Source organism: Cydia fagiglandana, chromosome 8 (genome assembly GCF_963556715.1).
Source record: "Cydia fagiglandana chromosome 8, ilCydFagi1.1, whole genome shotgun sequence".
Taxonomy (NCBI): Eukaryota; Metazoa; Arthropoda; class Insecta; order Lepidoptera; family Tortricidae; genus Cydia; species Cydia fagiglandana.
Genome location: NC_085939.1, coordinates 13,605,293 through 13,618,764, shown reverse-complemented (window position 1 = coordinate 13,618,764; position 13,472 = coordinate 13,605,293). Strand labels below are relative to the sequence as shown.

The 13,472-nt window shown below is 40.6% G+C and overlaps 2 protein-coding genes across 2 annotated transcripts; both read right to left on the bottom strand.

Annotated features, from left to right (window-relative positions):
• Positions 1–2,123: 2,123 nt before the first annotated feature.
• On the bottom strand, positions 2,124–7,609 carry LOC134666879 (testis-specific serine/threonine-protein kinase 3-like). Its single transcript, XM_063524185.1, has 4 exons — positions 7,372–7,609; positions 5,473–6,081; positions 2,851–3,010; positions 2,124–2,275 (listed from the first exon to the last, which is right to left on the bottom strand). Exons 1-4 carry the CDS (start codon positions 7,480–7,482, stop codon positions 2,124–2,126), a joined length of 1,032 nt encoding a protein of 343 aa, XP_063380255.1. The 5' UTR covers positions 7,483–7,609.
• A 1,715-nt stretch (positions 7,610–9,324) lies between these two features.
• Positions 9,325–13,136, bottom strand: LOC134667045 (uncharacterized). Its single transcript, XM_063524346.1, has 6 exons — positions 12,901–13,136; positions 12,039–12,813; positions 11,460–11,593; positions 10,928–11,032; positions 9,600–10,377; positions 9,325–9,461 (listed from the first exon to the last, which is right to left on the bottom strand). Exons 1-6 carry the CDS (start codon positions 12,994–12,996, stop codon positions 9,325–9,327), a joined length of 2,025 nt encoding a protein of 674 aa, XP_063380416.1. The 5' UTR covers positions 12,997–13,136.
• Between the last annotated feature and the right edge of the window lie 336 nt (positions 13,137–13,472).

Sequence of the window (13,472 nt, the reverse complement as noted above, 5' to 3'; positions counted from 1 at the left end):
CAACATAAGTTGAACCTCATTAGGCAACACGTCGTGTAGACATACACATTGACCAATTAATAGTATTGCCGCGACACTTAATTGAGTGGATACAACTTTCCTTTGCTAGGCACAATTTAAACAAAAAGTGTTACAAAATGGCAAGCTGTATTTTGAAGTCTGACTATATGACGAGTAAATACAGTTTTGTCACGATGTGAAATTTTGTGATACAAAAACCTAATACATATTGATGTCAACGTTTAGAACATTACGCTACGAAACAAGAGATGCCTATAAGATAAGTAGTTTATTTTTAATTGGCACAATCGCGCACAAATATAAATAATATTCTGACTAATCTTTAAAAATCCTTTTTTTTTTTCAAATATACCCTACTCATACATTACATTTAACAGATACAAAAATAACTCGTCAATTTTAAAACTCACAAAATATAATGTGGCTCAACTTGATGTAAACACATTGATGGGGATTCACAAGCTCAAAAAATGAGTGACGAAAGTATTGTTAAAAAATAAGTACTATAAGGCCCTAAAAACTTATTGCCACAAAATAACTTTGACACATGAATAACCAATAGTTTATCATTTTTAGCATAGTGCTGATACTGATAATTCAAGAAATATGCAACGCCGAAATATAATTTTACTGTCTGTAACAGATACGACAAAACAGTGTTTTTGTACTTACTACATAATACCAGTATTACATAATAGAGACCTCCTGAAAAGCGAATTGTACAATCGCCAGCGTTCGCGGTGTTGCATTAAAGGAAATATGCCTAAATCCTTGCAACCGAGCGGCTACCTGGCAACAAGGCGTTGAAATGAGTATCGCGATTGTATACCTATCATCATTCGCTCGCCCTTATCCCATTCATTTGGGGTCGGCGCAGCATGTCTTGAATATTTATTGTCATGGCGATTGTACCTATATCGAACAGATATTGAATGTTTTGACATCGCTTTTGTTTATCGTTATTATAAACGTAGTGTGATCCAAGATCCCGTTCCTACCACGTTGTGCCAAATCTTATAAATATTTACATAGGCCCTTACGACCCTGTCTTCCATGACTTTGTAAAACAAGTGTAGGTTACTGGAAGGTGAGTTGTATCACCCGATAGCGAAAAAACATTTATACATTATGTATCAAATAAATTTTAATATAACTTAAAGTCATAAAATATATAAAATGTATGATTTAATAAACATTGAATGACGATTTCGTGTTTTATTTTTTTTCATTTTCATCAAACAGAATTTTCGATTTCACCATTGCTGATGCTTCAGTAGTTTTCAATACTTTCAATCCCTCTGAAAAAAAAGAAATTATAACATTAGATCGGCAATTCGAATTTCTAGCTGTCACGAGAGAGGGAGAGGAGAGGAAGAGAGCGAAAGTATTTGACAAGACTTGGTTTTTCAAGCAATGATCTTAAATATGTACGCTACCTATACTTAATGCAGATGGCGCTACAATCGTTTAAAAAACCGGGCAAGTGCGAGTCGGACTCGCGCACGAAGGGTTCCGTACCATAATGCAAAAAAAAACGGTCACCCATCCAAGTACTGACCACTCCCGACGTTGCTTAACTTTGGTCAAAAATCACGTTTGTTGTATGGGAGCCCCATTGAAATCTTTATTTTATTTTGTTTTTAGTATTTGTTGTTATAGCGGCAACAGAAATACATCATCTGTGAAAATTTCAACTGTCTAGCTATCACGGTTCCTGAGATACAGCCTGGTGACAGACGGACGGACGCACGGACAGCGAAGTCTTAGTAATAGGGTCCCGTTTTACCCTTTGGGTACGGAACCCTAAAAACAAAACCTGTCATTAGCTATGCGTGCTTATTATAACCTCATTTGCGTTCATTGTACGCACGATTAAAAACGTTTAATTCTGCTTTCTACTAATCTCAACTTTCGCTTCAGTTAGCACGAGGACCTACAACTCTGCTCCTTTGTATAACAAATACCTATTTTAATTTTGTATAGCAGAAACGTCTGCAAACGTTATGTGACTTGCCCTCAAATGAATCATCAAAGCTGGATTTATTTGAATATATTTGGATTTTTTGGGAAAACCTTGTAGATATGTGCGGGCTGGAAAAGGGTTAAATAACTATTGGACACTCGCCTTTTGCCCGGCTCTTGCGACGGATTTCCGCCAAGCGCTCCACCTCTGTCTCCGCCTCGTTATCCTTCATCTGTTTTTCGACAGCTGCCACAGCTTGTTTGAGTAATAACTCTTCCGGTTTAGTTAACTCTGTAAACGTTTAACGAACAGCAATTACAACATTTCCATTGTTGCAATTGCTGTTGTTATACTCTGTATCTTTAGGTACTTAAATAAAAGTAAACAAATAATTTGTACATTTTCGGGTAGTTATAACATTTATTGGTTAACCAACCAAATACAAAACCACCTGGATCTGTCATTGAACGACCTAACTTTAATCTACATTAGTTGGTCATGGTCATATAATGTTTTGCGTCCATTCTCACCTGGCATTTGAGGGTAGATGTTGTTTAGGTACTCTTTTTTAAATACCTAAATATATATACAGATTATAGGTAACTCTCGGTACTAACAATAAATTAAATTGGTTGTATCGTGGTGTCAAAGGTACGAAATAAGCATTACAGTTATATGTGACGTCCCACGGGTAAAGGTACCTATGGTACCTTGGCGCTTACGCTATTATTAACGCCGCTCCAATATTATTGCGGGGCTATGCGACGTAAGCGCCAGCCGCCATAAGATACCTTTTGCCGTGGAACGTCACATATGAATAGAATGCTCGTAAGAAGTACTGCTGATGCTGACTGTATAATACTGACTGAGAAGGCGAGGGTCCATCGCGATCCAGGGCCCGCTAAAAAGACTGCCGGCGGTTGGCCGCGCCTTTGCGTCCGGGTCCATCAGCTGGGTTACTTGCCGCTTGCATTCATCTGACAGTTGATTGACCACACTCGAGCGGAACCGCCACTTCCTCATTACCTACAACACAACCAACAGAATGGCAATTCGTTGTGTGTTGTGTTGTTGTGAAGATTTTCAGTTCTCGTATACACGGGTGATGTGCACTAGGGATGTTGCGAACATTCGCTTCCGCATCCGCGGAACTTCCGCCTTCTTTTTGCAATCTGCAATTTTACATCCGCATCCGCATAAAATCGATGCGGAGCTTATGAGGATGCGGATGTCGAACAACTCGGTACAGGAACGTCTTAGACGCGGCGTAAGTGCTAGGTATTGTATTGTAGTACGGGCGATTTTCCGCAACTCGACGTCTTTTACTAGGTAATTTCGTCAAATGACCTATAACGCAATCGTCTAGATCCAGAAAAGTCGGCCAAGTTACTGTTTATTAAATATAACTCACCTATATTCTTGCTCAAATACTAAAGGTCTCTGCCCACTACACCGTATCATACCATGACCGTGCTATGAACGTAACAGGCACGGAATGTAACGCGATACGGCCTACTATGCCCACTACACCGTGTCCACATTGTACATAACGGGTTTAGTGCCCGTAGTAACCGCGCATCATCTCCATAGCATCCGCCTAATATAATCCCCGTAGCATCCGCGTTTCATCCCCTTAGTACCCGCGTTTTATTCGCGAGAGCAATACTCGTCAGAAAGAGCCAGCGAATAGTTATCAGACTGGTAGAAGCGAGCAAGAAATATAGCAACGCGTTTACAACGGGCTTAGAACGGTCACCATACGCGGTTAAAACCCGTATGCCCACCGTTTCGCCGCCTGCACCGTTCCGGACCGTTCTGGCAACGTTGCGTGCCATGCACGGAGCGTTTCGGCACCGGCAAAATATCCTCGCCGACTATTTTTGACGGTCCGTGCATGGCACGCGACGGGTATGGTCATTGACGGAACGGGCTAGTGGGCAGTCTCATACTTTTTCATACAAAGAATATTTTTTTGCCTGACACGTTTCATAGCACGGTCATGGTATGATACGGTGTAGTGGGCAGAGACCTTTAACGTATAGTTTTTTTAAATAAAAAATACTAAAATTTTGTATTTGACGTTTTTTTATGTACCTACCTAATCTTTACATCCGCATCCGCAGATGTGAACCTATAAAGAACCTATAGATGTCAAAAATCTGCATCCGCAACATCCCTGTCAAGAGAATAAATATGTAGTAGGTACTGATGACAGGCGTGGCTCACTCCGCGATTTCGTCGCTTTGCTACAGGTAGCTTAAAGTCCATCCGTTCGACCCCAATTTTGGGGTTTGCCATAAGCCGCGCGTGGCGCTGTCGCCACCTAGCGGCCATATCTGTGCTGATCGTGACAGACGCGTTTTGTTAGAGAGTGAGTCTTCTGTACCTAGTACTATTATTTATTCTGTGGTACTGACACAGAATATGTAATAGTATTATCATACAGAACGGACACGCACCGCCCCGCCCCGACTCGGATTACCTCGCCCCGCGATTGAGTTCTGACGGACTCCTGACATACTCTCAGTTCGGCTAGCAACGCCGCGGCGCGATGACGCAACGTTCAAAATGCCGATGTATTTTGCGATGTATGGTAGTTTTTCAAATTCACGAAATAAAGAACATTTATTTTTATTATACATATATTAAAAAAGTAGCGTTTTGTAATTATTTATATTTAGTCCACGCTAATTGTGTATCGACAATTCAACATGACATTTTTGGTAATTTATTGCCGCACCATACTTTACGTAATATTTTACAGCCTTTACGGGTTACGGGTGAGTTCGCATATACGTTCAAATAATATTAGCTGTGACCTGTGAATAGAACAGTTTATTATAGCAAGGATCTAGGAGAAAATACCATCTTGTAAATTATGTTTGTTTCTTTAATTTTAGGAATAAAAATGTTTGATATTTACGTTACGAGTACAACGATAACGCTCCGTGAACTCAAAAACATGTAAATAGTAGCCCTAAGCGACTTACTCACACAATAACGCGTGTACAGACGTGCCGTTCACACATATACACGCAAACGAGTTTTGATGTATGGCGTGTCCGCCCTGTGGTACTGACGCAATACCATCCTATCCGTACGAGCTTTACAAGGCACTCGGTGAGACGGAACGTTAACAACATCTAAATATGCAGAAACATGTTGCCTATAGTTCGTTTTTTTAGCATTAGAAATTAGGTAAACAATCTTGATGTGTCTTTTAATTGAAAAACACATTTTAAAAATAAGTTACGGCAAATATGTAACAATTATGAATCTAATACGATCATTTATATTCTTCTGCTTTCATAAGTAATAGTTATTGATTTTTAAAAAGCGTTTTTCAATTAAAAGACATGCAATATCGCATATCTTCTTTCTAGTTCTTTCTAATGCTAAAAAAAACGAACTATAGATGAAATATGAAATCCTTATAATTATAAAAGACGTGACGAGCTTATGCGATTTAGTTAGCACTTTCAAGTTACCTGTTTCTCATACAACAGTCTTGCAGAAGTCTCATGAAATGGTAGGGCTTGGTTTAGCATAGTGTAAAGAATGATCCCCATGGACCACATGTCAGCCAGCTTAGGAAGATACGGGATGCCCTTTAGTACTTCTGGCGCGGCGTAGGAAAGCGACCCGCAGAATGTCTCCGACAAAACGTCCCGATCCTTGCAGCGAACTCCGCGCGCGAATCCGAAATCTGTTATTTTTACATTGTAATTTGTTGTGATCAATATGTTTTCGCATTTGAGATCTCGGTGCGCGATGTTTAAAGTGTGGATGTAGTGGAGACCGCAGCTAATTTGTCGCATCCAGAGCCGGCACTGGTTTTCGGGTAGGGCACCGTTGCTTGTCACGTAGTTGAGTAGGTCCCCGTTTTCGGCGAATCGCTGGAATATGTAGTATCTGGAGCGGCGCTGGATGATGTCGGTGACGGCCACGATGTGCGGGTGGTTGAGGCGGATGAGGATGTCCAGCTCACGCGGCAGGAACTTGGAGAGATACTCGCGGGGCGCACACGCCGTGTCAATCACTTTACACGCCAACATCGTGTTGTGGGTCTCGTCTGTCATACGAATTGCCTTGTACACCTACGAACATCCATTTATTTAGGTTGTTATCTCATAATGTCCTACTGTATATATACTTAACACCTATGGTACATCATTTTATTTAGCCACAACATTCCGTTTCACCCCAGCTGCAAAATTGCATGGACACTTTATTAATCAATGTACTTACCTACTATTCATAATGTCTAATGCATGCCGCTCGTTGTACCTACTTATGGGAACTGAGTCAATCCTAGATTAGATTAATACCAAGAAAAAAAGGTAATTGAGGGATTTACGTAGGTATTAAATATACAGGTTTGGTACCTATCCGAAGGCTGATTTAGACGGCGCGCGAACTCGCATGCGATTTTAGTTACATTGCTGAATGGGTTACAAATCAAATCAAATATCATTTATTATCATTTATTACGGTTTTTTTTTAGCATTAGAAAGAACTTCGCAGAAGTTCGCTTGTGGTTCTAAATCTGGCACTTTTAGCGGATACATACCTTACAAACTAACATACATACAATAGTAAAATCTTACAAGCTAAAAATTATTTCGGCGACACGGCGGTTTTCAGTTGTGTCGCATGTTCCGGTGTAGGATTTGGCAGATTCCCACGGAACCGACGAACGAAACACCACACCCTTCGGTCAGAAGTCCGCGCTCGCGATGGTTTCCAGCAGCGGCCGCGGCACGCGCACCACGAAAGAGCTGAAGTGCACGTAATGGCGCGATCGCAGCTGGAACACTTTCAGCTCGTAACGGATCTTCTTGCGAACATATTCCACCACATCGTCAGCCGTGGCGAAAACGTGCAGGCGCGATACATATAGCGACATCCAATTCAACCGACTAATCAAAACTCGCAATGTAATGAAACTCGCATGCAAGTTCGCACGCCGTCTAAATCACTCGTGCATGGCTGGTTATATTCTCGCGGAGCGTAAGTAATGACGTGTCAGCGTTATTCTAAAACGCTCCCTGGACTTATACACGTTGGCCTGAGAGCGCAGACGGTCAGCGTGACAATAAAACCAGCCTTAAGCCTAAATACTAAAAGACATTGTGCATATCCTTGAAACTTGTTTCCCTTATTATGAGTTCCTAACTGAATGGACTATATGCGACTAGAGCGCTACACCGCGAAATTTTGCCGCCACCCTTACCGGGGCTATAACTGCGAAAATCGAAGTTCGCAAATTGCGGGGATTTTTCTCTGTCACTCTAATTACGCCTTCATTGGAGTAAAAGAGAAAGATCCCCGCAATTTGCGAATTTCGGTTTTCGCGGTAGCCGCTCTGATTTACCTGAAGCACGTACTTTAGCATACGACCCTTCTCCAATGAGCTTGCCAAGTATGAATCCTTTCTCTTGTAACATAGCCAAGTCCGACCGTGTACTCAGATCACGCTTGTCTTCTGGAGTCCCCATTTACGTTAAACTTTTTTTTCCTGCATGGATGATGCATAGTGGTTTTGGTTTGCTAGCTAGACATGACTAGCCAGCTTAATTTAATTTATCATTCTATATTTATCATTTTTTTCCGAATAATACAATTAATAAACACAATGACAATAAGCGTCAGTCAATTTGACATAAATATACCAATCGTACCTATTTCAATTGCTTTTAGGGGTAACTTTTTTAGCCACACTTTTTTTACACGCTTATATCGTCGGGTGAAAAGCAAAAGTCACTATAAGTACTATTAAAAAATTTAAATAACAATGCACTTTATTACACTTGTAACACGGTTTATTGTCCAATAATTTCAATGGTGTTAGTGAGTTTTGCTTGTCACCCGACGATATTTTATTTACTTGCAATATTTGTAGCTAGAATAGCAAACGTAACAAGCTAAATTATAGGTAGATACCTACCACTTCCCATTATTCGATTGAGCTCAAACATCACATAAGTACATGTAATTCAGGTGACTGACTCAACTGAGCGGCTACCGCGAAAACCGAAATTCGCAAATTGCGGGGATTTTTCTCTGTCACTCTAATTACGCCTTCATTAGAGTAAAAGAGAATGATCCCCGCAATTTGCGAATTTCAGTTTTCGCGGTAGCCATGCTGAATATGTTTCTAGTACCATCGAGATTAGGGAATATTATGCAAAACTCTGCGTATAGACGGCGTCACCAACTCAAATATTACATACCGTGAAACACGACAGTCGAAAATTCGGTTTCTGCGTCTCTACCACTCTTGCTTATTCGATCGATAGAGAGGCATATAGATAAAGAAATGTCGATTTTCGCGTTCCGCGGTAAACAAACCGCCTTGATGCATCAATGTCATAGTAAAAATTTACAAAAACCTGTTTAAGGCCTAGTATGTATAAGTTACTCTATGGTTTACTAAATGTAAATACATCAGTGCTGCACTCTGACGGCAGAACATTGCAATAATAACCCCTATAGACAAAATACCCATATATATATAGTCTGTGCGGAAAGAGAAGAGTCGTGTTACCCCCTATATAGAGTCTGTGCGGAATGGGAAAAGTCGTGGAATGTATAGGTTGCCATACATAAATCTAAAAAAACATGCATTACAAATGATGTATTGCAACCCTATGAGGTACAGACATAGAAGGTAGGATCCTAGAGAACATAGGGCCTACCGCGAACCACGTTCGTCGTGTTGCCTCTCTGTCGCACTTGTAAATTCGTACGTATAAGTGTGATAGGGAGCCAACACGTCGAACGTGGTTCGCGATAGACCCTCTGGTATATACGTGTGCCTCCGTGATCCGTGAGGGACAAAATAAACGCAATGCGACACTAGAGTCTGGTCAGCGAATCGTGTTTTTAAATTCTTTATATGGCAACTTTTTTCCTATCAAATAAGCTGTCATTTAATTTCATAGTAATTTTATTGCCAGGTGCGGTTTTTATTGAAATTCCCGCGTTTTTTTGTGCCACGACTCGCTGGCCAGACTCTATGATTGGTCGAATTTATTTGTTGCCCGCCATAATCCATAAGTACTAACTAAATTTACGGTGGGGAACAAATAAAATGTGAGACTGTGACAAGGACAAACAATAATAGCTCTTGCGCTGCTCCTCCTACTGAAAGATACATAAGACTATCCTTTTCGGTCACTTCTCCCCACCTCCCATGCCGGATCCACTTATATACTAGATTCATGGGTACAGATCATTACGGCCCAAAGAATCTGGAACTTCCTGGATTCAACGGGCATTAGTTATGAACTTTAATAATAAATAACAATTTCCCTACCTTTTTATTTCATGGTCGGGTCCTAAAGATCGCAGTTCACCTTCATGATCGAGTTGTCCACCTGATTAGAACTCTTGGCGTGGGCCGTGGTCCTTTTCAATAACTCACTTTTTTCCTCTTGAGCTTTCTTATAAGCTTGAGTTTCTTGCGCAGTCCATTCTGTAAGAAATATGCTATTGTACAAGTTTTCATTAAAAATAATAAGAAAGATCGATAAAGCTCTTGATTCTGAGCAAATATACCTATCTCAAATCTAAAGCGACCTAAATATAGGTGTCATATAATAAAATAACTAACCTAGTAACCTCGAATCCATCGCAATCCATTCGCCATTTATAACATCATCAATTTTGACCCTTTGTTGGTAATTCGGGTCTAACATTCGCGCAACTAGCCTCTTGCAGTTATCTGACAGAACGTTAAGACATCGCGCACGAAATTTCCAATTGTTATTGACCTGCGCCTGATACAACTGTTTCATATTTTTATCTTCAAACGGCATAGCCCTGTTCAACATTACGTAGAGCACAACTCCTAACGACCACACGTCCGCAGGTTTTGGGTAATAAGGTGTTCCCTGGAGTATTTCAGGAGCAGTGTAGGAGAGTGAGCCGCAAAAGGTCTCACTCTGAATATCCCTTAGCTTTCTGTCGATGCATAATCGGGAGAAGCCGAAGTCGGTAAGTTTAGCGTTCTGATTGGCGGTCAACATAACATTCTCACACTTGATGTCTCTGTGGGCCACGCCGAGCTCGTGCATGTACTGAATGGCCAGCGCCAGCTGCCGCGTCCATATCCGCGCCTGATCCTCTAGAATAGCACCCTTCTTTAGTACGAATTCTAACAGATCCCCGTGTTCCATATATCGCATAAAAATAAAATACTTGTCTCTTCTTTGAAATATACTGTGTGTGTGCACTAGATGGGGGTGATTCAATTTTATTAACATATCGATTTCCCTAGGTAAAAATTTTTTCACGAAATCTTTCGGCGCCACGCTAGTGTCAATGACTTTGCAAGCCAAAACAGATATGGCATCATGTTTATTAGGATTCTTGTACTCTGCGAGGTAAACCTGAAATAGTTTATTAGCATTAAACATTTTCCTAGTGTCTACTATTTTTAGGATTCCGTAGTCAAAGTCAACTAGAAACCCTTTTAGTTTTGCCATGTCCGTCCGCGGCTGTGTCCCGTGATCATTAGTTTTGGGGGCAACAATATTTTTTCTTTATTCGCGTTAATCGAATGGTGTGGGATATACGAATACGGGTTCTCAACAACATTTTCCTAATAATCGCTCCGAAAAAAAGTACCCCCCTTTAAAACCATGGGTCCAACAAAATACTTTCAATGAAAACTATAGCGAACGTAATGTGTTCAGCAGTTTTGGAGCCATTGCAAAGTCTTCTCTTCTTAGTAAAAAGACGTAGGTACAAAGACTACAAAGCGCCGCGAAGAACACTTTATGCTTGTAATGTACATGATAGGTACTTCTATAGCCCCCGTTTAGCTTAGGTATTCTGACAGAATGGTAACTACGGAACCCTACACTGAGCAAGGCCCGACATGTTCTTGGCAGATTAATTTTCCTATTATTATTTATTATATCAACGAGAAAACAACACCTTAGCATATGAACCTTCGTTGAGTTTTTTGATGATCTTGTAGCCGCGATTTACGAGTGTTAATTGCTCGGAACCAGTCAACTTTATTTCTTCTTCTGACTCTATCTACAAACATAATTTCCTTTTATAAATAAATAGGTACCTAACAATTAACTTCTTAAAAAGTTATTGATAAAGTTCCATATGGACGCACCGTTGATTGACCCTCCATTTAATCTCATTAATAAGGCTTCTGTTTTGCGGTTAGATTAGCCAGAGATTTAATCATTTCACTGGCCTGCAAATGAAAATAAAATAAATATATTTAGCTGGGTCCACAGAGAGAGAGCATAACGTGCGAGGCAATTTCTTCGCGCACGAAACGTCCATTGTAGACACGTTAGTGCCTCGGCCGCGGTGGCGCGCTCGAGGCACGTCTTCACTGGCCGTTTTGTGCGCGAGGGAACTGCCTCGAGCGTATGCTGGCTCTGTGGAGACCTGGCTATTAACTAGTATCTTGTATTCAATAGAGGTTAAAAAAACAAGCACTCACTCTATGATGAGATTCTGTGAGTGGATTGCTTAATATGTCACCCTGCCTTTTGTTAATACTTTTATGCGGGTCTGACATTCTTCTGTGTTGCTCCTTAGCTCGCTTTAGAGCTGCCGTTTCTACTGCATTCATAGCTAAAACATAGTTGTGTTGCTTTAGGTAGGTTCGTTATTTTCAACTTGAGACAATGACAATTAGTTACAAGTAACAACTACGAGTATATACGCGTCAAAGGCGTTAAAAATGGAGGTCCATTACACTGCCACCTTACAACCACCCTTAATCAAATTAAATAATATTTTGTCTTATTTCAGTTAGTTTCATTCATACTCCTAGTCGTTTCATTCATACTAGTACGATGTACTAGAAATGCCAAATTTCACCTAAACCCGTTCAGTTGTTTTGGGGGACTGTCCTTATTTTTTATCAAATAGGTATTTTGATAAAATTTATTGGGATGTGGATTAAAGAGTCTGTATTTGTATTTACAGGTAGGTACTACCACAACCATACCATTGCAGGTAGCAACTATACATAAGAATATAGGGTTATTATTTTAAATATCCAAAAGTCGTTTACTAGTAAGCCTGCTATCCATAGCGATCCATTCGGAGTTCAACACTTGCACGGCCGTGTATCGCAGGCCTGGATCCGGCTCCAGGAGATTGTTCACTATTGTTTTACACTCGACTGACAGCATGGGCGCCACACGCGACCGAAATCGGTATTTCTTGCTCATCTGCTGCTCGTACAGCTTCCGCATTCGCGTGTCGTCAAACGGCATGGCTTTGTTGAGCATCACAAACATCACCACACCCAGCGACCACAAGTCCGATTGCTTCGGCGCGTACGGCTTCCCGCGTAAAATCTCCGGAGCGGCATACGACATGGACCCACAGTATGTTTCACTCAAAGTTGGCTGATTTTCTAAGTCCACACAAAACCTCGAAAACCCAAAATCGGAAAGCTTCACGTTAAAATTCGCCGTCAATAGGATATTTTCACATTTGATATCTCTATGCGCGATCTCCAGTTCGTGCAAATACTGCAGCCCGAGTGCCAACTGTCGCATCCACACTCGAGCTTGATTCTCCGACATACATCCGTGTTTTAAGATATGCCCTAAAAGGTCCCCATTTTCACTGAATCGCATGAAAATGTAGTATTTGGTCTTCCTCTGAAAAATACTATGAATATGTATGAGATGAGGGTGATTTAAACGTATTAATACGTCAATTTCGCGGGGTAGAAACTTCACGACGAATTCCTTGGGAGCTTTGGAGGTCTCGATTATTTTACAAGCGAGTGTCGTTTTGGTATCACCTTCATGTGGTGAGTACTCTGTTAAAAACACCTGCGGATAAAGGGGGATACAATGACAATGTATAACTTAAACTTTGCAGCTGCGAGGTTAGGTATTACTATTATTTGTTTTAGGCACCTGAGCGTAAGCACCTTCACCTATAAATTTAGTCAATTTGTATCCTTTCGACGACAAAGTTAATTCCTCTGATGGTGTTGTTTTCAATTCGGTCATGATACCATTACCATGCCGTTAAACACGGAGCAGCCAACATCAGCATTCAGTCGACGTCTCTTCATAGCCAGAGGAAAAGTAGGCATTTTGTTATATTTTATTATGTTATTTACATTTAAAAATTTTGTCTACATTTTGATAACATAACTGACAGAAGTACAATGACACTTATCCATGGTTGACGGCGATTTTCCTTCTTTAAAACTCGTCGATTTTAGGAAAGTACTCTTTGGCTATGGAACATATACCAATCAAAATACCAATACTACTCTTTGTATGGAAAATGGAACCCTGGTTTTTATGAAATAGGCCCCGTGTATGAACTATAGGAGGCAGCACAGGAGCCGAGATTTTTGGCGCGAGGCATAAATGTGTCGTTTATGTATGGAAGGTAAAGGTCTAAAGTCAGTCTAAGTCAAAGAGTAGTATAATGTTAATGTATATATCAATGGTCTAAGTACTCTATACTTCATTGA